Source organism: Macaca mulatta, chromosome 13 (assembly GCF_049350105.2).
Source record: "Macaca mulatta isolate MMU2019108-1 chromosome 13, T2T-MMU8v2.0, whole genome shotgun sequence".
Classification (NCBI taxonomy): domain Eukaryota; kingdom Metazoa; phylum Chordata; class Mammalia; order Primates; family Cercopithecidae; genus Macaca; species Macaca mulatta.
The window spans coordinates 69,978,100-70,002,597 of NC_133418.1; the positions used below are offsets into that span (position 1 = coordinate 69,978,100).

At 44.0% G+C, this 24,498-nt stretch overlaps 1 protein-coding gene across 9 annotated transcripts in view; it reads right to left on the minus strand.

Annotated features, from left to right (window-relative positions):
• Positions 1-263: 263 nt before the first annotated feature.
• Positions 264-24,498, minus strand: part of SPTBN1 (spectrin beta, non-erythrocytic 1) — a 213,914-nt gene continuing 189,679 nt past the window's right edge. For 6 of the 9 annotated variants that reach the window (XM_077958637.1, XM_077958638.1, XM_077958636.1 and 3 more), the window contains 16 exons: positions 24,175-24,399; positions 23,609-23,698; positions 23,151-23,432; positions 22,362-22,492; positions 20,499-20,703; positions 19,701-20,075; positions 16,126-16,370; positions 14,800-14,938; positions 14,000-14,084; positions 11,945-12,141; positions 10,723-10,835; positions 9,989-10,052; positions 5,292-5,530; positions 3,886-4,059; positions 2,313-2,355; positions 264-1,601 (listed from right to left, as the gene is read on the minus strand). In XM_077958637.1, coding sequence (XP_077814763.1) covers positions 1,383-1,601; positions 2,313-2,355; positions 3,886-4,059; positions 5,292-5,530; positions 9,989-10,052; positions 10,723-10,835; positions 11,945-12,141; positions 14,000-14,084; positions 14,800-14,938; positions 16,126-16,370; positions 19,701-20,075; positions 20,499-20,703; positions 22,362-22,492; positions 23,151-23,432; positions 23,609-23,698; positions 24,175-24,399 — 2,826 coding nt within the window. In that variant the 3' untranslated portion in view covers positions 264-1,382. 9 annotated transcript variants of the gene reach the window in all.

The following is a 24,498-nucleotide window of genomic DNA, read 5'->3' on the forward strand; positions in this document are numbered from 1 at the left end:
CCTATCTCAGAGCTCACATTTCACAAGTGCTCTGGTAACTTTTTCATAAATAAAAGATAAAGCCTGAATGTGTAACTACAAAACAGTCACATTTATTACTGTTTGCTGTAGTTTTCAAAGCTTGTGCACCAGACATGCATAAAAAATGCAAAAGTGAGCCCAGACTGGTTATAAAATGTTTCCTGTTTGTCATTTCTCCCTTTGCAGTTTCCCTACTGGGCTTGCACACGCAGCAGAGGAAGAACAACACTTAGTCACCATGCTAGATTTAAAAGCATTTAATGACATAGCATATATTTAACAGATAGGGCAAAAGTTGAGAGGTACAGGTCGTACGACTGAGCACCAGGCCTGAGCGACCACCTCCCTGTTCAGGCCCAGCCTCTGGAGTTCATTCCTATCAATGTCATTTTGATTGTGCAGTAAGATGAAAATTTGTCATTACAATAGTTACAGTGACAGAGAAATGCACACTATGTATCAAATAGCAAGGAAATGAAGCAAATTATAACACAGTGTGGCAACGCACGAGCAAGTAACCATTAAAGTAACATTACTTTGTCCAGTAAATGCTTCAGTTCCACCACTTGTACACTTACCAATGATTTAAAGGGTTTATTATACATCTAGTTTTATTATACTTTGTACTAGAATTATCTCAAACATACAATATAATGTATTTCAGCAAAAAAAAAAAAAAAAAAATTGAAATTACAGATTATTTAAAACAGTATCAGTTTTCTATTCCTTCTTGTATACTGACATTCTTAACCGTCATAGCAGTTGATGCAGAAAAGCCGCATGTCATGTGTTAGTAAGTGATGCCAGATACAAATGGTTTGGTCTGTAGAGTTAATGTGGAGCTGCACTGTGGCTGCAGCAAGATCATAATATGTGATCTGTTTAATAAAGGTTAGCCCCATCTTGGGCACTTCTAATAGTCAAGACTCAGGGTAACCACCGGAAGTAAATGGAGAGAGAATGGTGTCAGGATATTGGTACATTTCGTCTCTGGTAAGCACAGGAAATATTGATTAAGCACCGCTGCCTTGCATACCAACAGCACTAGAGGCGGGTTATTTCCAACACAGCCTCACAAAATTGAGGAACAGTTTAAATACTGAGATCTAATCTATATAATTTCATTAAAAAAATCTGGCCTTCCCTCTGCACCTCAAACTTTTGTAACTTGGAGATAAAGTGTTTAGGTGTGTTTCCCCCACCCCCCAGAAATGCTCTATAAATTAAAAAAAAAAAAAAAAAAAAAAAAATCAACCACATTGAGGAACATTAGGCACAGAGAGTAATGTGTTGGTTCTGAGCTTGCATGCTGGAATTTCACTGAAAAGGTAAGAGAAGGGCAGGAGGTGAAGGAAAGGAGTTCATTTCTTTTTGCCAAAAAGACTGAACCGCTTCTCTTTGTCTTTCTCTTTGTCCTTTTCCCGCTTGCCGGGACTGGACTCGCTGGTGATGGTGACGACGCTGGTGGGGAGGGTCTGCGCCCGGCTGGATGCTGGCGTGCTCTGGGTGCTGGCAGACACCTCATGTTTATCAGAGGAGATGGCCGAAGAGATGGCCTGGATCCATGTGTTCATTTCCTCCTGGACAGAGGAAGGGACACAGGTAAGACTCAACTAAGAGGGCTAGGTGGGAGGGGTTCTGGCGCCAAGGCTTGGGAATGGCACACCTGGCCAACTGAGGGGTGAGCAGAGTCACTTCTGGGCACTGTCCCCAAATGCACCTCTGCCTTATCAGTATAGGAGAGGGAACCTGGTTCAGCTTCTCATGAAAATTCAGTTCTACTCATCACCTAGTAAGTGGCCCTACAAACTTGTAAGAGCTGGAAGACTGGTCTCAATCTGTGAGGTGGTCAGATCCCATCCTAGAAGGTGCTTTTTCACATTTAAGGGCATTATAGGTGTTACTTTTCCATCAATGGACCCTCTCTTTCCTTGAGGTGAGGTACACACCCATTAAACAGCTGGCTACGGGCACAGGGTGCAGCGGGGGTCCCATCATGATCCACAACCAGTCCTGGGACCACCTCACTGTGCCTCATCCCTGGGAGGGGATGAGCAAAGATTCCCTCCATCGACTTCAAGGGATCCTGCCTCGGCAAAGGGACAGCGAGATCATATTCACTGCCTTCTAGAGACAGAACCAAACACCTTCTAGTGCTGGTGACTGGAGCCCAATGATAGAAACCATCACTGATCATCATTTACGCGAAGAACATTCTGAATAAAGCCCATCATCCCACAAACACTTGCAAACTCCTAAGTACTGGAGAGAAATAACATTTAGAAACTTACATCGTCTTTGGCTTGGAAGAGGTACTCATTGCCATCATTTAGTCTGTAATTTCAAGGAAGAAAGTTAGTCACCACTTAGTTACAGAGAAATAAAAATCCCCCAACTCCCATATCCCACACAGGACAGAAGCAGACCACAGGAGTCAAAACAGAAGTGTCAACCTGCATATGTCACCAACAAGCCTGGGGACCTGCCCAGGCCCAGCAACGGACCCCTGGAGATCAAGAAGCCATAAAACGCACCAATGATACACACGGGGAGCCTGTGCTTCGATCAAATGGAAGGATTTAAAAAAAACCCAAACATAACATTTGGCTTTATTGTGATAAAACTCACTTGTGGATGCCTGATCACTTACTGGTCTAAACTGAATTCAGGATAAAGCTTTTGAACACAACGAGCCCTTTTGACATTCTGCTACTGAGCTTGTATCCCCTACATTCACATGTTCCAGAGTCTCAGAATAGGCAAACAGAAAATGTCTCTTCAACTTTTCTTCTACTGTATGTCTTAGAATTAAGAAGCCCTATTAGTGTGACACTGGGAGCTCCCTAGGCTTGGCGGGGTCACAGGTTCACTCTGTGGCTGCGGAGAGTAAGAGGGTACTGTTGAGTAGCAGAGGGTAGCTACCGTTCACTAATATCCCAGTTCTCTGAAGCTGCATGAAGGGAGTACAAAGGGGAAAGCAGCCAAAGAGCCAAGCTGCCGGTGCATTGTCTTACAAAATGTAAAGTGTTCCAGGACCCAAAGAGCCTGCCTGTACTGCGCAGCAGCAGAGCTCAATAAATCAAATCATTTGACACTCTCTCCTCTGCAGCCCTTGGCCTAGTCCAACTGGCATGAAACATACAAATAAATGAAGACCAAAGCTTTTCAGATCCCAAAGCAACAGTGCAAATCAGTAAACAAGCATCCTAACCACTAAAATGTTTATTTTTTACATTTTTAAAAGATAAAATAATTATTCTGCCTACTTCCAAGTGTGAGGAGAAATTCTGAGATTAGCCCCACTCTGTAGGGAGGTACATGTATCCTACAGGGTAGAGATATTTGGAACTAGATGGTTCTGAGGCAGCTGGAGCATCTACTGGGAGAGTCAGGGGAGGACAGGGTCCCAGGCCCCATCCAAACATTTCCTGTTTGTCTCCATCCAGCTCCAGGATGACTCACTTGACCCATCTCCAGATAACTCATGAGCAAAGAATAGCATCTCCTGGGTCGGGATAAGCTGAAAAGATGGGGAAATTATTTTTCAAAGCCTCTCTTAAACTGTGAAATGTGACTAGCTCTCTTTAAGTCTTAGGGAACAGTAAGTGCCTGGTTATAAAATCAAAAGCTCCTTATCCTTCAATGCTCAGCTGTACTGTTAACCACAGGGAAGCTGGTGGCTGGCCATAGTTGCCAAAGAATTCAGCCTGAGACATGTGCCAAACTGGTTTTTCACTTTATTGGGGATTTAAAATGGCAGAAGAGAGAACAAACTAATCACAGCAGCTGTCTAAGAAAACCAACCTTCAGAGTGGAAGTAAATGCAAACCCACTCTGGCAGCCCTGAAGCATGGCAACTCTCACCTTAGCTTGAATACGTGTTTCTTCTTTTTGTAATCAAGGGCCACTTCGCAGACAGCTTCTTTCAAACTCACAGGGACCTCGCTGTGGTAGGGAATTCCAGAAGCAGCAGTCTTTGCATCTTTGTAGAAACCCATTTCTTGGTTATTTATGACACAATAAACATTGTGCCAGGACCTGAGCAGTTTAAAAAAAAAGGGCAGGGGAGATAAAGGCTCTACCACATTCCCCTTGAAGAACTAAACATTTCATTAACATGAAAATGATCCTCACACAACACAGTGTGATCCCGCCCAACCCTCAACCTTCCTTATTACAAGCCCTTCCTAAATTCTGCTAACACTAAACAACAGAAAAAATTTCTCCATGGAGAGTTCGGGGACAGGGCACAGGGCAGGTGTTTGAGGGCTACGTCTTCTCTTTTACTTTGGAGAAAAGCAAGTTACTCTCTTGTACTCTGAGCTCACTTTGATTGGTGTTTAGTACTCTCTGCTGTAGTGCCCTCTTATGGTCATGGGTTACAGGCCATGCTCCTTGTCTGAAATATGCCTGTCCTCCAGCAGCAGCTCCTCCAGCTGCAGGTTTATTACTTATGTGACTTGGCAACTTGACAGAAAGACAGACCCAGAGCCATCAGCACTTATGGTACCTTTGGGTGAATTAGAATAAAGTGGCTTTTCCCCTATGGTATGGCAAACTGCCCTAATATACTAATTTTAACAGAACACCGGCCTGTATTACACCAGCATGTATTAATATATAAATCCCTATGTTGTCCTCAATGCGAATGGCAGTTCTTAGATATTCTGATCGCCTTGCACAGCAAACAAACTGCACAATAAGACATGGTGGTCCCAGGTGGTTGGGTTTACTAGTTAAGCACATAGGCTTTGCAGTTTCCTATTCCAGCTTTGCCATTTACTAGGTTTCCACAGAAAGTGAGCTTTATTAACCGCTCAGAGCCTCTGGTTCCCCATCTGTTAAATAAAAAAATTGGGGCTGTTGAGAGACAATGAATATATATATATATAAAGGTTGATATGGAGATCAGGGCAGGGGAAATGGTGAATGGCTTTTTACAAAAAACCCACGAGGATTCCTAAATGAAATCATTCACTTAAGGTAAAGAAGACTCTTCAGTCTCAACCTAGCAAATTCCTTCTCCAGACAAACTACTAAAGCCCCGTCTAGCTACTCCCATCCAAACTCAACTCTTCCTTCTCTCAGTGAATAACCAGCATTCTACTCCTGCTTTCCAGCGTCAGCCCAAGAAGAATGCAATGTCCAGGAAGCTACCAAAGGAATAAAACTACATGAGCACATACTTCTCTTACAATTCAAGAGTGGCCCACCTTATCCCTTCAGAGGCTGACTTCCCATCTTACTGTGGCAGGCTCTGCTGCTGTTACCTGCTTGAGGCTTTCTTATTGTGGGCCTCCCACTCGTGTTTCCGATTGAGGAAGCCTTCCATCTGGGCCGAAGGTGTCTCCTGGGTTCTGGCTGGTAAGGTGGCCGCACTCTGGGCTGGGAGGGCAGTCTTGGCTTTGCGATCAGAGGTCGGGGAGGGGATGGGGCTGGACTCTTTAGAGCTCGTTCTTTGTTCTGTAGCGCCGTTGACCATTTCACTTGTATCCACCGTTTCTGCCATCTAGGGACAGCGGAGAGGCCATTCAGCTAACTCCGTGAGCCATGGGGGTGACCACATACGCTCTACCTGACTCGCACATGTGGCTGTGTATAAATGCCTGGCAGAGATCGAGGCAGTACAGTAAAACCATTGCACACCCACAAAGCCAGCTGGACACCAAGGACATTAGAAGGTGGGAATGGATTAATACCCGCCCGTTTACAGGGAAATAAGAAAAGCGAAATGCCAGTATGAGTTTTACTGCACTCTATTCCTCTGATCAATAAATATAACTCAGATCATCTCCTCTTATGGTTACTTTAAAACAAAAAGACAACAGTAACAATCACACATATTAAATATGAAAGAGAGTGGACGTTATACAGCAGCCACCTTACGATCAAGGATGCCACCAGAAGGGCTGGAAGTTTAAGCGAAAGGGCATTCACAAACAGACCGATAGACAACTCTATCAGAGCTACATGGCATTCCCCCAGAGTAAGACAAGGAAAGACCTTGGTTCCTGAAAATGTTCTCTGGCTCTCCTCCCCCTCCCCTCAACACATTGTCATAAACACATGCAGAAATTAGGACGACAATCATGCATTTCACATCTACCATCCCAGTTAGACTTTGGAACTTAAGAGCTGGAAGGAAATGAGGCAAGTCAACAAACATCAATTTGACCACATCTGCCGAAGTTGTATCGTGAGTGGGTTGTAGTTTGTGTTAAAGGAGCTGGAAAAGCCAATCACAGTCACTCAACACCACACAGCTATTTACCCCCAAACAAAGACAGAACCAGGGCCTTCCCCATCACGGGTTGGTTGATCACGGTGCCTTGCTGCACTGAGACGAGAAAGCCCAGAGACAGCCAGGCTTCCAGCGGCTCTGACCCTTCAGGCTGGAGACGTCTTCGGGAGCGTTCCTTCCCAAGCTCATTTAAATTGTAACCCTCATGGCTTTTCGGCTTTGGAAATGTAGTAGGGTCTTGATTCATTATCATTTTCAGCCTGTGTACCATCAACTGTGTACCATTAACTGTAGCAGCCCCTGGCTGATACACCCAGGGTGTGCGATTAGCGAGTTACTAAAGCTGGGTGTGGCTGACACTTTAGTGGATTACAGACAACCTGCACCCCTCGTACACAGACAAACATGGAGAAGTCAATGGCACGCTCATTAGATACGTCGCCCACCACTGCTGCCCAGGACCAAAGTGACACCAAATTAGCAGTAACAACCTTGACGGGATAAATGGTAGACTGGCCACCACCATGTGAACACCTGGATCTATCAACTCTTGGGAACTGGATCTCTCACTTATTAGGTCTTATCTTAATGGCTGGGCCCAATGCTTGATTTTGAACAAAACTAATTTTTTGGGGGGAAAAGGGCTAAAAAAAGCTCTAGAAGGAGGGGGAATCACAAGTTTAAGTTATGTCTATGCAAACTATCATAATTAGCATCAGGGCTGAGGGAAGACTAGAAACTATACAGTTTAAGGGTGGTTTTGATTGGAACCCTTTACCCTCATGGCAATGTGGAAAATGGATTATTAGGACAAAAAGAGATGTGGGGGTGTGTGTGTGCACGAGTGCTGCATGATGATCACCCAGGCCTTGCAAGTGACAGACTGCAGATACGTGCTTATGAGCAACAGACTATTTAAACCATTCTCTCTCTTTTCACTTTTAAAGGAGAGGTGCAGGACGGGAAATACCCAAAAAACAAAACCCTCAGTCAAAACAATGTGAGTGGACTTTAAAGGTGATAAATCCTCTCTAGTGTGAGATTTCAGGAGACTTCTGGTGAGGAGGAAGTATGAGTTTGGTCTGGAAGGCCTGAGCCAGGTGTGAGTCCAGAGAGACATGGGGTTAGTATGTAGAGAAACCAGGTTAAAAAAAAATTTAGTGCTGCAGGTTTGACTTGAAAGCTGCTAGTGACAGCAATGACCTGGGTAGAGAGATGTTTCCTTAAAACAGCTAAAATTTATCATACTTGGTCAGACTGCAAGGTAGATGAAGGCCAGGGAAGCCTCTTCTGAGGATAATTCTGCAGCAAAAATTTTTTCTTTAGAGTTAGAAGGAAAGAGAAAACCCCAAACCAGTATGCAGAGATCATTAATGTTTATGCAAATGAATCACTAACCAAGAAAACAAGGAAAATAAAAGGAACAAAATGAATTTTAATGGACATGTGCTTTAAGCATGCCAACAGACAACACACCACTAGAGACACACATCAAAAGCAATCACAGTGCTATGATCAAATGATGGGTACATGTCAACACATCCCCTGCAACCCCACCCCACGTTGCTTCTCTTTAGCGATTAGTCCAGAGTGCTTTAGTGGCTGGGCACACCCGAGATACTTAAATCAGGAGGTGAACATAAATGCAACGTGACAACTAGTAGCACAGAAAACACCTGATTGGTTTTCAAAGTGCACAAAGCAATGCTATTTTCAAGTTCATTGAGTCTCTGCATCATCACTCAAAACAATAAAAATACTTTTTCTTCTTCTAATACAATCCAATTGTAATTAAAATTTTGTTATGACATGCTACATTAAAAAATCTAGATAAAAATAGGCATGATAGCAAATGCTAAAAGCATCATAGCACTCTTTTCTTGTGTGCTTATGTGGTTCCTTTTTTGGAGGGTCTTCTGGATACAAAAAGTGTCAAATTGGGTATCAGTCCTGGTGATACAAAATTTAAACACACACATATATATATGAAAACATCACATATATACATATAGATCAATGAAACACAAAATGTAATTTGGAGCCAGAAACACACATTAGAGCTCCCTAATGACCAAAGACAAAGCAGTTTTTTTTTCTAAAATGAATTTTGATGTGTTTTAAGGCAGAGACCCAATAATGATGCACACTACCCCCAGAACATAAGAAGCTTGGCATCTATCTATATACCCATCTACAGTCAGAAGTAGATAGATATGTACATAGAGATAAGGAAAAACAAACAAGATGCTATATGACGTTATCCTGACAAAAGAAAAAAAAAAAGACATGCATCATGAAATAAAAAGACAAATCAGACTTAACTCATGGAGAACACATATCAAAACAGGTTTCTGATTCCACTAACACATCTAAATATGGCAAAGGAGCAAAGTGAATGTCTCACAAGGCTTTGATGTATAATATGGATTTGGTTTTCTTTTTATCAGTACTAGGAAACCATCTCTGTCACCAGCTTTTATTTCTAAGGAAAAGGATTTTTGTGAAAACATTTTCAATTCATGCTGGTGTCCTGACAGATACCATCCGAAAAGCTTCCTTTATCAGATAATTCCACAAAAAGTCTTGAGGAAATGAACAATGAATCAGAAGACTAATCCAAGATGTAGAGTGGAGTTTGTCTACAGAGACACTGACATGACTTCTGAAGCCAGGGGGCATGCGAGCGCTCCCAGGCACGGTCCACCAAGTGCAACGTTCAAGTAATCAGGATGAAACACAATGGCTTCTGTTCCATTTGTTTGAAAAATTAAAACAGTTTGACACCCTGAAGTCATCGGCTGAATGGAGAGGCACGGAAGTCTGTGAGGCAGGCTTCTAAAACATGCTGAGAACCGCTGTCACCTGCTGTGTCCCAAGTGCCGCAGCACTGACAGGGAGCGAGACAGAGGTGGCGGCAGCAGTCAGTGGGCACTTTACTCCTGAGGCTGGCTGCAACATCTGTGCAAGGAAGCCTACAGTTTTCAATTCAGGAATTGGCAGAAAAAAAGTTAGAGAGGAACTGGTTTGTAAAAAGTAATAAATGACCCAAGGGTCTCAAAAGGTTTGAGATTGTGTGCCTACAATTAAAACAGCTTCCAGAATATATCCAACTCCCTTTTTGCCATCTTCAATGAATGAATGCATCTTTCATGGAATGTTACACAGCTGACTTTAGGTTTTAATCTTATTATAGAATGTCTCCCTCCTCATACACCAGTCTTCCTAGTTAATAGTAAACTACTACAGGTTAATAACATCTGGAAAGGGGGCTACATATAGCACAGTACTGTGTCCTGTTAGAATAACTGAATGTGTCATACCTGTTAGATTCTAGTTTTCTTCTTCATTATGCTGTAATCTCATTTAATTTCATTTCAATTACTCATGTAAGGGTTTCGCTGTAAAATCTTAATAAAGTAAAAAGCTCACAATAAATAAACAAAAAATAAGTATGGTGCTTTAAGGCAGCTGGGCATCCATCAGTTAAGAGACTCAAACATGAATTAAATGCAAACAAATATGAAACCAAGGAAGGCTATGAATTAAGTAAAAATTTTAACATTTTGGGTGAAGTGGAAGCCAAAAGGTCAAAACCCAGAGGATTTGGAAAGGCTGATTCTTGACAAATGGTAGTGAACTTCACAGTCCAGACCATGGCTGGTCATTGGCTGTCCGTCTGCTATTAAAGTTTTTGTAGTTTTGGTAGGTTTGAGAGCGGTAACTAACCCGTGGAGATCCCTGTTCAGCCGGCAAACCGTTTTGGGAAACTTGTTCTCCTTTTGCAGTAACCCTGTTAGGGAAGGGCGGGAAAAGAGAAGGAAGGGAAAGGAAGAAGAGGAGAAAGAGGAAATAGTAAGAGAGGGTGGGAGAACATCATCACTCAATTTTATTACAAGCAACCCTTTCACATAATGTAATTCTTTTTAAATCTAAAACTTCCAAGTGTTTTAAATAGACTCTAGATAGAAAATATGACTACAGGAATGCCCTATGCCCCGCCCCACCAAATAAAGGCAGCATTAGAGGTTGCCATGGAGCTCTTACCATAGCAAAATAATCAGCCCTTTGGAAATAGAGAATAATTGCTGCCCTCTGTGTGAAGTTACTTAGAACTTTCAAAAAAAGCATCACCACAAAATCACTGGCCTAAAATCTGGGCAGTTCACTCCATGCATTTAATCATATGGAAGTTCTGAGCATACTGTTTGTGTGCACACAGGATGAGAAAGGGCACTGTCTACATTCTACTTCTGCCACCTACATACCTATGTGACTGTGGACAGATCAGTGTCCTCCAAGATTATTTCGGGTAACTATACAGACTTTAAACAGTCTATGGAAGCAATGAGTAGGCAGGGCACGTGGTTAGGCCTAGAAATGCAAGGCTTCAGAAAGATGCCCCATAAACCTCATTGGCCACCGAGACTAAGGGCCCAGCCTCTGGAGCTGCTGGGACTCACCACTGCTGCTGGGACTCAGCTTCCTCTGAAACCTTCGTGCTCGGCTCGGGAGAAGGCGGCCGCCTCTTCCTCTCCTCTTCCTCTTGCTGTCTGCGCACTTCCAGTAACTCCAACTAAGAGAAAACAGAGTGATGTTTGGTAGAGTCCCAAACTCTGCCTCTTTGCAGAAAAAGGTTCTAGGAACCCAGGAAGTCCTCCTGTCTAGTTTGCTAAACTGGACCACACTGGACAAGAAGATGCTCTAACATTGTGAGCCAAATGGAATTAGGTTCACAGGAACTGCAGCTACAACCTAAAACTACAGGAAATGGTCTATTCCATGGGCTGGCAAAATTCCTGTGAGCTGTTTGTAGGACCCCTGGGAGCTTGGGTTTAATTTCTAAATTAACTATGCAACTCTCAACTCTGCTGAGGAGGAAAGTACCTGAGCCTGAGGGTTCATGCTGGACTCCCCAGGAGAGCTCAGACAAACACCAGGGACAGAGCTGCAATAATTCTCAAGGAAGCCGCTTGTGCTGTGGTGGGGATCTGCGTTCAGCCAAAACCCAAACAACACATTAAAAAGCCACAGAATAGTCTAACTGAAACAAAGCCATTTCATGAGTCATATGGATGCACCAGAAGTACTCTGTTTTAACACAAATGTATGCAGGTACATTTTAAATGCCCAGAACTGGAAATCAGAAACACCATTTTGTACACTGCAAAGGATCAGCTTTCTACAGGAAAGCAAAAGTCTTGGAAGAGGAAACACCAGTGCACAAATCCTATTCTAAGGCCTTTATGTTGACGGAAGAGAGGATCAGGAATGGGGACTTAACAACAGAATAGGATTAAGCTTCTATTTGATGGCAATTCTAATTCTGAAACTGAAGAAAATTTTGAGGCCATGCCACCTCGAGAACAAAGCTTTTTTGAGATAGGGGAGAATGAAAGATTTGGAGAAAAACACCACCACCACCAATCAATCCCCAGGCAGGAAGCTATTATAAGGGATCATAAATGCAGGTACCCAGGATGTGACTGAGGAGGTAACAGTCCTGACCCTCTCCCTAGGTCCTGCTCCACAGGAGCCACCCATTTTAAGAAGATCTTCACTACTTGAAAAAACAAAAAACAAAAAACAAAAATGATCAACCGTGTGAATTCCCTGGTCTAAAAGGCAAGCAGGAAGAAAAAGTTGCCATGGCACCAACAGGCAAAGGGCCCAGTGGCCACTTACTGTAGTCAGCCTTTCCAGGGCAGAGAACCTCTCATCCCAGGTCGCTGCAGACTTTTCAAATGCCTCGTGGCGCTTGATGAGCTTCTCCACCTCGTCCACACTCTGGCCTATCTCTCGGCTGGACAGGTACGGCTCCTGGCCAAGCAGCCAGGCCTCGGCCACACTGGCGTCTCTTGAGAACTGATGGACCTCCAGAACTGCACAGGGTACCATGAGTTAGTACATGTTGACCAGGAGGTGATGGGGCAGTCATATGGCCTTATCTCTTGGCACTGCTGCCCTCTGGTGATGGCTACCTGCATAACCAGTCTATCATCTACTCTAAATTAGCCCTGTCCAATGTAAATGTAATGTGAGCCACACATGCAACTTTCACTTTTCCAGTAGCCACATTAAAAAGAGTAAAAATAAATAGGTGAAATTAACTTTGATAGTGTATTTCACATAATATGTATAAAATTATCATTATAACATGTAATCAATATGAAAAAAACTATTGAGATCTGTTACAATCTTTTTTCCTTCTAAATCTAAATCTGATGTGCATTTAATGGCACACATTCACTGCACATCTCAATTTGAGACATTTCAAGTTCTCAAGAGCCACACGTGGGACAGCAGCTATCATACCGCCCGGCGCAGGTCTACAGTGAACGCTCTGTTCACTCGGCCCCACTTCATGAGCTAAGCCTTCAGAGACCTGCATGAATTCACAATCTACACCTAGCCAGATGGGCAGGCATTCTTAACTTGCCCTCTTTTGGGCAGTAGTATTTTATTTTGGGGGTTTAGAGGGAGGGAAGGATATGGGAACACTACAGATGGTGGAGACCAAGGCTTTCGCTCTGTTTCATTCCGTTCCTCCACCTGTGAGGGAACACTAGTTCCACCATAGTTATGAGAAGGTACGTTAGAACCGGGCTTTGTGCTATAGTTAACACTGATTTTCACTGCATTTCATGCAGCAAAGCCTGGGGTCACTGAGGTAAAAAATGGACTGTGGGAAGTGTTGGCGTCCCAAGGAGCTGGCTAGCTATCTGCTTTCAGCACCTTGGTAGCCCCCAACATGACTACCTGAAGAAGATGCCACCTCTGCACTAGGGACTTGTTGGCTTTTCAAGGCAGGTACTGTGCATGTCATCACTGTGTCCCTGGTATACAAGCTGGTGCCTGGTTCAGTGTGTAATGTGGGTTTTGCTGAGCTGAATGAAACTGCCCCACAATTCTCAAAACATACAGACCAAATCCTCCTGCAAAGAATGGTCAAAAAGTGGGATTTCTGAGGGCTCTGGGCCCAACAGAATGTGCTGTCACACCTTTCAGAAAAGGCCCTTGCATTTGGTTTCTAGTAAACACCCATAACACGCATAGATGGAGTCAGAACATCATGACAGAGCCCAGAACTCCAACACAGAATGGCAAAGCATGGTAAGCAATGCTTGAGTTGGGCTGTTAGTGCTCATACCAATTATGAAATGCTATACCTAATACTGTACATTACAAGCCCTGTATTAGCTCACATATTCCCTTATAAAATGAGAATTAAAAATAGAATCTAATTCACAGGGTTACTTTGGGGAATAAATACAGAAATACATTTAAAAACCACTTAGAACAATGCCTCGTTCACAGCAAAATTTTAATAGACGTTGGTTTTTATTTTATTATGTTATCAACATTCCACTAAGAGCACCAAATATGACTTAATGAGACCGACTTTCCACCTTGACTCTGAAGCAAGAATTCTTGAAGAAAAATGGGGGAGAGGGCCTCTATCTGTATTCTCCCAGGGAGGTACCAAATTGTCATCCCTAAAGAACATCCAATTCCCACCTATGACACTGAGATCAATCAAGGGGTGAAAAATGACTATGCCATAGGAAGATTCTTAAAAATAATATTTACCATGAAATGGTGAAACAGGGCACTAAAAAGGCATCTAAAACTCAAACAATCTTTAAGTGATAACATTAATGAATTAAAGCAGGAAAATAAACGTGCATGCTTTCCACGGATACCCAAAAGAGCAGAAAGATAAACAAAGTACGTCCTTACTCAGTCTTAACCATTCCCATCGGTCTTCCCACTTGTCGATCATTTCTTTCCTCTTTTCCGTCAACTGCAGTAATTTTTCCTTGATCTGTATGAAAAAGATAATCCCCGGGACATCTTAATGGACTGCACCACATCCTCTTGATGGGATCATTTTATACTAGAAAAATACATTTTCTGCAAAGACCACTATTAAGCTGGGAGATATCTAAGGACTGCTCAGTCTGTCTGAGGACTGGGAGAGGAAAGAAAAGCATAGCACTGCTCCTTCCAGAAGCGGCAGGAGGAAGGTGGGGAAGCCCTGCCAAAGCTGTTTTGTTGTGAGGAGGTTCCCTGCAGCAAACACGTTCAGGAAAGGGACAGCAAGAGGGACAAAGCCCTGACCTCTTGGAGAGGACGCCCATTCCCATTCAGGGGGCCACACACACAACTAATAATTGACCTCTTTATTACCACTGTCCTAACCAGAATCACCAACCATGCACTCAACAGCAAACTGATCTAGGGCATAGTCAATGGACATTGGCATCATCTAAAAGAGTACTGACTGGGGAGGAAGGGGAGTCCATTTTGCAGCCCTCAAAAATTGTCTTCTGTGCCACAGATTTACCAGCGTGGGCCTGGAGTCTTGCATAATTGTATTATTCTAGATGCACAGGAAAGGAGTTTTAAAACATACGTGTGCGTATATGAATGTAAACACATTATCTCTGACACACACACACACATATAAAACAAAGTCATTTTACATCTTGACACCAGCTGCATTTATCCTGCAGCTCCAAAGCAAAGTAGCACCCTACCTCCTCAGATGCATAGTGTTTTCTTGCCAACAGGGATTTCCCAAGTTCAATGCAGGTTGTGAAACTGTCATTACGTGCATCAATTTCAGCTTTGATGCCTTGATGATTATTCATTAAGAGTTCAACAGATGATACATCCCTAAAATTACACAAACGATGCTTCCGTTAGATAAAACTTTTCAAAAAATCTGTAGGTTTTAAAACACACAATTAATTTGAAAGAAACTGATGGTCTTTCAGGTCTGAATCACTCACTGAGCTTAGGTTGGGCCACTGGAGCCAAAGCACAGTGACAGCACAGTTCAGGACCAGCCAGGCAACCAAACTTCAGAATATGGCTGCTTTTGTTTTTGTGTGTCTGCCTGAATAATTCAAAATGTTTGCCAGGTGGGTGCCAGAAAAAGCAATGGTTTTCTGTTCATACTTTTCCTTTGAAATGCAAGTCAGAAAGACTCTTTTCTAGAAAGCAGAGAAGCAGTAACAGGTGCCCCAATTGCACCTTGATGAGTTAGCTGTCAAAGATTCAGGATATGCATATCAAAGAGCAGCTAATACGGTCTCCTTATTGAGACACAAAAAGATACACAGGATGGGAACTAGCCTAGAAAGCAGTGACCAGCATGGATCAAAACCTACTGATTCTGATCAAGGAAATACAACTGCTTCAAAAATATATATCATAAAAAATCCCTTTTATTGCGGCATAGTTTCTCAATTACAGTGGGGGCTGGAGTTGGCAGAGGGGTGAACTGGAGGTTAAATATGTACCTCTGTGTTCCACTGTTAACTTCTCTTCACTAATTTGCATGAAACGAAGCCAAATATAGGACAAATATTAAATAATAACCCAAGGACACCATATTAAAGCAGATGCTCAGGGTGACACCTTTAGTAAAGTGCATGGAAAGGGATAGAGTGGTTTTTAATCCAAAAAACAGGCACAGAAAAATAACTCAGAAAAGTCATCTCATTGCAAAGACAGGGCAGTTAGTCATGCTCAAGGTATGTGGCTACTTGAAGCACAAGGTCCTACTTCAAGCACAGATGTGGGCAAGAGGGCCTGAGTGACTGTGGGACATGGGAGCCAGGAGTAGGGAGAATGGGAGAGGCTTTGGTAACCCCAGGCACCCCCATTCCCTGGTGATGCTGTGCACGAGGTAACCAAAGCAGTGGTGCTGCACTCCAAGCACCTCCCCACCCCCTCTCTGGCCTTGAAGCTCTCACTCAGGCAGGAACTGCTCTCAAGGCTCCTGCTTCTCTCTGGAAGATTCCTACGTTTTAACCAAGGGCCAATGAGTCCAATTTCCTTTGGGCTGAAAGCATTACCTTGGCTTCTCCTGGGCCTCGATCTGCCGGATGACATCCTCCATCCAGAGCATGAGGTCACGCACCATGCTGAAGAAGCGGAACTTGTCCCCCGTGTCCACCAGCCGCACCCTGCGGCTCTCGCAGGCGTCCAACAGGGACTTCCAGGCTTCCAGGACCTCGTTCTCGCGCTTCTGGATGTCGTCAGCCTTGTCACCCGCATAGGCCGCCTGGAGGCGGGCTGCATCCTCCTGCAGCTGCCTCACCTGTGAAGCCATGTGGGGGATAAGCCAGGTCAGTCCATGGTGGCCTTCCCACCATCACCCTCTTCCATTCTGCTCACACACTAAAGGGAGCACAGAGTCAAAACATGGCCCATGCCCCTTAAGGAGCCCTCAATTTCACTGGGGAGATCCAACTCACAAAAACCCAAGTTTTATATAAATCTGTTCAACTACATTATTAAGTTCTTTATGAATGATAAAACAAATGAAATGCTACAGGAAGACAGGCAGGAGAGTTTAGTCAGGGAACGTCCCCTGGAGGCAGCCTGGGATATCTGAGTGGGACATATTCAGATATAGTCCAAGAAATAAATACCTAATCTGCTATCTCATGGTAAAGATAAAAGTTTTTATGATGAATGGGAAACTGCCATGAAGAGCACATTTTGAAAACGACTTCCCATTGCTATGTGAATACAATGTATGTATCACCTGTAAGAGTTCTCACCATGGGACATTTACACTCAAAAAGTATAAAAACGTGGCATCCTATGTGGTTAAAATAACTAATTAATGTTAAAGAAGGTGAAGCCTGAAATAGCCACATTTCAACAAAAACCTTGCAAATCTAAAAATACGCATTAAGAATTGTGATGTGGTAAATGGAGCCAATGATGCACTCCTACTTACATCTACATATTTTGGTTATTTTTTTCAGCTATGACAGTCATCAAACAAAAAAAAAAAAAAAGAAAAGAAAAGAAAAAAAAAGAAAAAACCAACAAACCAACACAGAAACTGGCATGAAGAAAACATTCAGAGAGCAGGAAATGCAAATGGGTCTTAAACATGGAGAGATGCTTCATGGAGATACTGTAATATGTCATCTATTAGTTGGCAAAAATCCAAGTGCGATGACATATTTGTCAGTGAACTCATTCTCTGTAGACAGGAGTGTAACCGACTACAGTTTCTACAGAAGGTAAATGGGCAGTACCCATGAAAATGATAAATGCGGTACTTTCTGATTTTATGATCCTACTTTGGGGAACTGATCCTACATATATATTCTTGTATATTTAGGAAATGAAATATGCATAGATTATTTACTGCAGCAGTATATGTAAAAGCAAAAGACTGAAAATAAAGTGACCATCAGTGAATGACTGGTTAAATTAATGATGGTGCATCCAGCAGGAGACTCCTGCTCAGTCATGAAAAAGAATGAGGAAGGGCTTCTATGTAGTCACACAAAAAGCACTCCAAGATGACAACTAACTGGAATAAACAGTACAGACAACGTGCATAATATTTTTCCTCTGTAAAAACAAAAATAAGAATATACTCTTACCTTTTTTTGGGGAGCAGTATATGTCTTTAAAACTGAAGCTAGTAAGTGCGGCTAATCTTATAGTTAAATTTTCTCCTCTTAAATGTCTTATATAAAGTATGTAACACTAGTAGTGCCATTACTTGTGTACAATGCCTCATTAAAGACATACATATATAGGGAAATGGACACCCAATCATCATGTACTGATAAAGCTGTGTGATCAAAGAAGTCTGTAGACAACTGTCCTGGATGATGAGAACTTTTAGATGTCTATGACAGTAGTACATGGAGAAATGCTAAGTGGGGTAAAAGGGGGTAGGGATGGGCAGCACTAGGGCTTGTGGGGAGGTGGATTACTGACCCTCGATTGCACAGAAGCACTTTAGGTGATAATAGGTTTAAAAAAAAAAAAAAAAGCAGTTTCTGCGAAAGATGCAAAAAAGAACCAACAGGCTCTGGTTTCCAGTGTGATTTGATTTCCATATCCTAAAGGATTTTTGGAAATATTCTTTGATTATGGCTCAGTTTTAACTCAAATTACAATGAACAAATTCCCAGGAAATTACTTGAAAAGCTAATTTTCCTACACGATGAACCACATTTTTCAAAACACCTGTTTCCGTGTCTCTGGCTGTTTTCAATTTGCTGACAATAAAATGTAAGGTAAAAGAGGACAGCAAAAGTGAAAATTTCCACAAATATGAACTATTGCTTTGCATAACCACTCAAGACCTCCATCAGTGCTATGTGTCACTCCCACAGCTCCCGTGCAGAATGGAGACAGTGGCAGGAGAAGCTGGCACAAAAGGAAACAACCAAAGAGGAAGCACCACATGCTCCTGGGAGCTTGCACCAAGAGCCTTCCCTTCTGCTGTTATTCTGTGAAAAGAAACCCAGATCAGGTCAATACCTGCAGTAGGACACACATCCTTTTCACTGCTATAAACATCATAGCCCAGTGGGTATGGCGAGGTGCAGACTATCAGACTCGAGGGACTAGATTCCTACCCTGGATGTTCCGAGACCCTTCTTGGGCTTCCTCATCTCTAAGTCTAATGAGGCGAAGGCATTTTTTTTTTTTTTTTTTTTTTGAGACGGAGTCTCGCTCTGCCGCCCAGGCTGGAGTGCAGTGGCCGGATCTCAGCTCACTGCAAGCTCCGCCTCCCGGGTTCACGCCATTCTCCTGCCTCAGCCTCCCAAGTAGTTGGGACTACAGGCGCCCGCCACCGCGCCCAGCTAGTTTTTTGTATTTTTTAGTAGAGACGGGGTTTCACCGTGTTAGCCAGGATGGTCTCGATCTCCTGACCTCGTGATCCGCCCGTCTCGGCCTCCCAAAGTGCTGGGATTACAGGCTTGAGCCACCGCGCCCGGCCAATATACTCTTAACAACAAGAACCCCTGACATAATCAGGGATAACATCTTAAATAAAATTGGCTTCTTCTCTAGGGCCATGAAACTTAGAAGAAAAAAAACTACATTTGTTTTTCAATTAAAAGGCAGAAGACCAAACAAGAAACTGTGCAGAGATCAGAAAGAAAACTAGAGAGTGATTACACTAGATTCTGTTATATTGTTACTACTTTGTCAAACATCTTTTAAACAAAGTCTTAGTTCCAGTCATTTTATACTGGGGATGAGGCACGCAGAATCCTGTTCTTTCTTTTTCTAGACATGTAACTTAGAACCTGATTGATGAAAAATAGTAAGGTATTATTTTGGAAATTGTTCTGGATGGATATGCTAACATAGTAAAAACACTTGCTGAGGCCTATAACTTGCAAATGTTTGTGTATGCATCTGCTGTATTTATTTTAATCATGGGGGCACTCATCTAATGTTCGCAAATGTGGCAAACGCAGACCTTTAGGGACTGATACGTTTTCCCAAATGGAGCACTATTACAAAGTGGGTACATGTATGTGCTTAATTGGGGCAATTATTTTGAGGAGCCAAGGAACAGGGAGATACTTACAAATGCCCAAAGACGTTCTATGGAGAAAAAGCCTCCCCAGCACCCCTGGGTGGCTGCCCTACCCACCTGTGTGCCCAGAGCCTGGATGTCATGCTCAAATGTAGTGTGCATTCTCTGTAAGGTCTCCACTGTGTTCTGATCTCTCCCAAGCTCCTCAGGGAGTTTCTTGTGTTTGTCCTGTATACGCCCAAAGATCTCCTTAGCATCGTGGTAAAACTTGTGCAGTTCATAGGAAGCGGCAAGAATCTGTGTTCTTGTGTCAATGAGCTCCAGGAGGTCGGCCCAGGCTTCATTGAGGCCGTCCTTCCATTCAGCAATGGTGGCGGCATCTGAATGTCCAGAGTTGATGAGCTCATCTGCCATGTGATTGACCGTGTCCACACGTTCCTGTCCAATGTTCCCGGTGTCTCGGGCAAATTCCCGGAATCGTTCTTGTAACATCTGAAACAGGGATGGGTAAGGAAATCAGTGAGAGCACTGTGAACTCTGTATTTCTTGATCACATGAATACCCCTTGGAAAGAAATTGCCTCTAAGCAAGATGTAACCAATAATACTCAAGACTTAAGAACAACAGATCTTAGCTCGAGAATGTCTTAGCAACTGGGTTTCCTTCTTGCTCACTGCAGCAGAGTGAGGCACTACCTCCACCTCCTTTTACTACTGGCGGAAGGGGTGCACAGAGAGGTTAGCCAACCTAAATGCAAGTCACCTGCTTAAAAAAGAAACACCACCTTAAAACTAAACCCCAAGACCTCTGATTGGAGTCCAGGGCATTTCATCTGCTCACAGATAAGGAATGCAAATGGCCTTCCACACCATCGCTCACTGCACAGCCAACTCATGCACTGCCTCAAGTACTTGCCGTGACATGCTCATAGTCCTGTCCCAGTTCATGGGACCCTGCGACCACCTCCCTCTCAGCGATCCACTGCTCCAGGTCGTCCACCTCCCGGTTGAGCTGGAATAATCTGTGTCTCTCATCCAGCTTGCCTCTTCTCTCTTCAGCAAGGTCTTTCAGACCAGCGTACAGTTTATCCACTTTGGATTGCCGCATGCTAATGCGCTCACTAAAAAAGAAAGGAAGCAATGGGGAGAAAAAGAATCTTAAATGTCAATTTTCTTCAGGGGAAAAACAAATGAGGTGGAGATAATGGGAGAACATATTACATCATATTTCTCAAAGGAAACTCTGGTTAACCTACTAAGCATGAAAAATAAAACTCTGAAATTGGCCACAATTTGAAGTCATGAAAAGCCAATATGTAAACAAAAGAGCCAATGTGTAAGCTAAATTCGCCTACCCCTACTATTACACTAGGGATGGGTAGGGCCTCACTCTGCTGCAGTGAATAGTGGGGGTAGGCAAATTTAGCAGGGAGAGGAGGAAATTCTCTCTGCACCTCTGGCTCTGCAAATCAGGATTTCCTTTGACGTTAAAAGTTAATGCAAAAATCTTCCCAGTCAGGAAGGTGGCAAAAGAAAAACTAAGTTAATGTGAAATCCAGAGCAGTCTTGCATTCTCTGGTACTGTGCTACCAGAGGGACAAATGACACAGCCAGTGTGGCACGCACGGCCCTCTACCTTCCCTGGGCTGAGTGCCCATCCTTGTTAGGAGGGCTGGACCAGCTGCTCCATCTCATGAGTCCCAGGTGCTCAGTCAGGAGACTGAATCCCCCTCCCTCCAACTTCCCCCCAGAGTGATGAATCCTGATCATGAACATCTTAAGAACCTCCTACACCAACAGAGCCACTGACCTCATCTCCCCTAACCTGCCCTGGTTAAATGCACAAGGCCAATTCCTTTCCAAATCATAAAAGGTATTTACACAAAAAGCCTAAAATGACTGCTTTGGAAGTTAATACAGGGGCCTGGTATAGAGTGGATGAGTACTACACACTCACTTCTTTTTTTTTTTTCCTCGAGGGTGTTCTAATCACTTGATATCTAAGAGTTAGGAGGTGTTTTCATTTTGTTCTTCCTGGGAGCCCCTTCATTTTATAGGTCCATGCATTCTTGTCTAATGCTCCTCTTAAAACTAGTAATTACTTCCCTAAACTGGATGACTTTTTCAACCCAAGGGTAAGTGCTATGACTATCTGTATCCACCATGCAAGTCAACCTGTACTTCTGATCATTTTTATTTTTTTGAGACAAGGTCTCACTCTGTCACCCAGGCTGGAGCGCAGCAGTGTGATCATGGTTCACTGTGGCCTCAAACTCCTGGACTCAAATCATCCTCCCAATCTCAGCCTCCTGAGTAGCTTAGTACAGATGTGTGCCACCATACCCAGCTGTTTTTCGTATGTTTTGTAGAGATGAGGTTTCGCCACATTGCTGAGATTGGTCTTTGGCCCCCGGGCTCAAGCAATCCTCCCACCTTGGCTTGCTAAAGTGCTGGGATTACAAGTCTAAGCCACTGTACGTTGACTGCCTAGCCTAGTCAACCTGTACTTTTGACTCATGACACCAATACTCTTTCAGGAGACCCTTGGCTAGAAGGAGATATTTAACCCACAAGAGCAATTTCCTAGTGTAACAGTTCACCCATCCTAATCATGATAGGATGTTTTAAATGATGGGACTGTTTTAAAAATGCTTCTCAAAGATTTGCCTTACCAGCAATTCATGATGAATGCTGCCATTTTCTTTTGGTGGGGGTTAGCAAGAGACCCTCACTGAGAGGAATCGACAGCTGGGTCTCAACCTCATGAAGCAGCACTCACCTTTCAGGATGGCTGTCGGCCACCAGGGCCCGGCTGGTCTTGGAGAGCTGATGCACAGTCTCTGCATAGTCCTCCACAGCTTGTTCTAAGATCTGGTGCTTCTTCAACATGGAGACAGCACTCTGCTCATCCTGCAAAGACAGTAAAACGTCACAACCACAGCTGTACCCTCCGGCCCTACACCACCTTAAGGAGCGACAGACCAGCTGCTCAGCAGGGTAGGAGGAAGGATCAGTAGAAAGAGAAACTCCAGAGGTACGGTATGGACAGTGGAACACAGAAGTGTTCCAAGAGCTTTCATATGGACTGGACCACAGAAGCCTGTGCAGAAGATAAACACAAGGAGGACACAGAATGAGCAGGGCCCCTCTCAGAGAAAAGCTTGGGCAGACCAAGTGTGCCTGGTTCACTGGAATTCCTCAAGGTCCATCAGTTATGTAAATGACAGCATTCCGGGAACCTTGCAATACTTTCAAATTGTCTCCAAGCCATCCTGTATTTTGTAAAGTTTAGGGAACCTATAAATAGATAGCAGGAAGGACTCTGGCATATTTCAAAGATGAAGGGATGAACCTGGTCTTAATGGCACACTAGGGTTCAGATAAGAAAATGCTGCAGCAAAGGGAAACCAGCAGCTGGACTTCAGACACCTTCATGCACATGGTGTCCCCTTAACACTCAAAGGCTACAAGGGAAGTTTTTATGAAGACAGAGCCGCCAGCAGAAAGCAAGCTCAGGGTTTAAATCCAAGGTTCACCTGGGGCAGGGATGCTTCCCGCCTCCTCTCACCTTGGCCTTCTCCTCTGACATCATGTACAGCTCCTGCTCGCTCATCCAGGCTTCGGCCTCGGCAGCGTCAAAGTAGTACTGCTGGGCCCGGTGTGCCTCCTCCAGCCGCCTGTGGCGTTTCTCCGTCTCCTCAATGAGGAGACCCCACAGCTGCTTCAGGTCGGCAAGCCTCTGTCTGATGGCCTCAGCGTTGAGGCTGCTGCTGTCGGTGACGATGTTTTGGCTCCTCTCAAAGATGTCATCAATGCGAGGCTGGTGTCCCTGGATTTCTTTCTGGAGGGTCTGGAGGGAGTAGACAACACACACAAAGGCTTGCTAAATGGCAACCGTCTGGTGCTTATGTCAAGCTGTTAGGGCCAAAAAGAAATCGCAAGGCTTCAAAACTCTCTGCCATTCTCAGTCTCATAATTTAGAGCAATTATTTATCAGACAGAGATGGCCCGAGCAGAAAGGCTTACCTGATTTTTCTTTATTAACAGCTGCACAGTCTGGAGGTTGTGGCCATGATCCGTGGAAGTTGCCAAAGGCATCCTCTCTCCAACCCACAACTGGGAAAAATTGTAAATAAGTGGTCAGATCCACTCAGAGGAACAAATACACAACAGAAACAAGAGCGGTGAGGGGCAGTGAGGGACAGCAAGGGTGAGCTTCAGAGAGTGCTCAGCCCCCTCGGGAGGGCTGTCTGGGGAAGCATGCCGTTGTTCTCCGAGACAGGGGTAGGGAGAGTATTTCCAACTTTACCTCATCCTCAAGATCAGACTCACTGTGAGTCCTCATTACTTTTAAAAAGTCTGTTTTAGGGCCGTTAAAATCCTAGAGTATCCCTAGATAACATGAGAGGCACAATGGAGTTGCACTTAGTGTGAAAAGGGAAAGAAACTTTAGACCATCCAGAGCGTGGACTCTGACAGCTCAACTTGCCAACGTGGCCCAAGGTGAGGTTGACTGAGAAGTGAGAACATGGGCTTTAGGACAGGCAAGGGGGCTTGTGGAAAAGCCATGTGTGCAGCCGGGGTTGACTCACGATCTCGTCCTCCACATCCCTGTTGAACTGATGGATCTCTTTGGAGGCCAGCAGGTTATGCTTCCTCTCGTTCAAGGGCTCCAGCAACTCCATGAACTTGGTCTGCACGGTGAGGCGCTTGCTGTCCACCTCGTCGGTGCTCTTCCCTTCCTGACTCAGGGCCTGGGCTTGGCTTTGGAGCTCTTCGATCTCCTTCTTCCGCACTTCCATCTGATTCTCCAGCATCTGAAGGCAAAGAAGCAGCCTCAGCGCTCAGCAGAGACTACTTTTGCAGTGACTGGCTCTAAGCAGAACTGCTGGGCCAGGGACTTGGCCACACTGCAA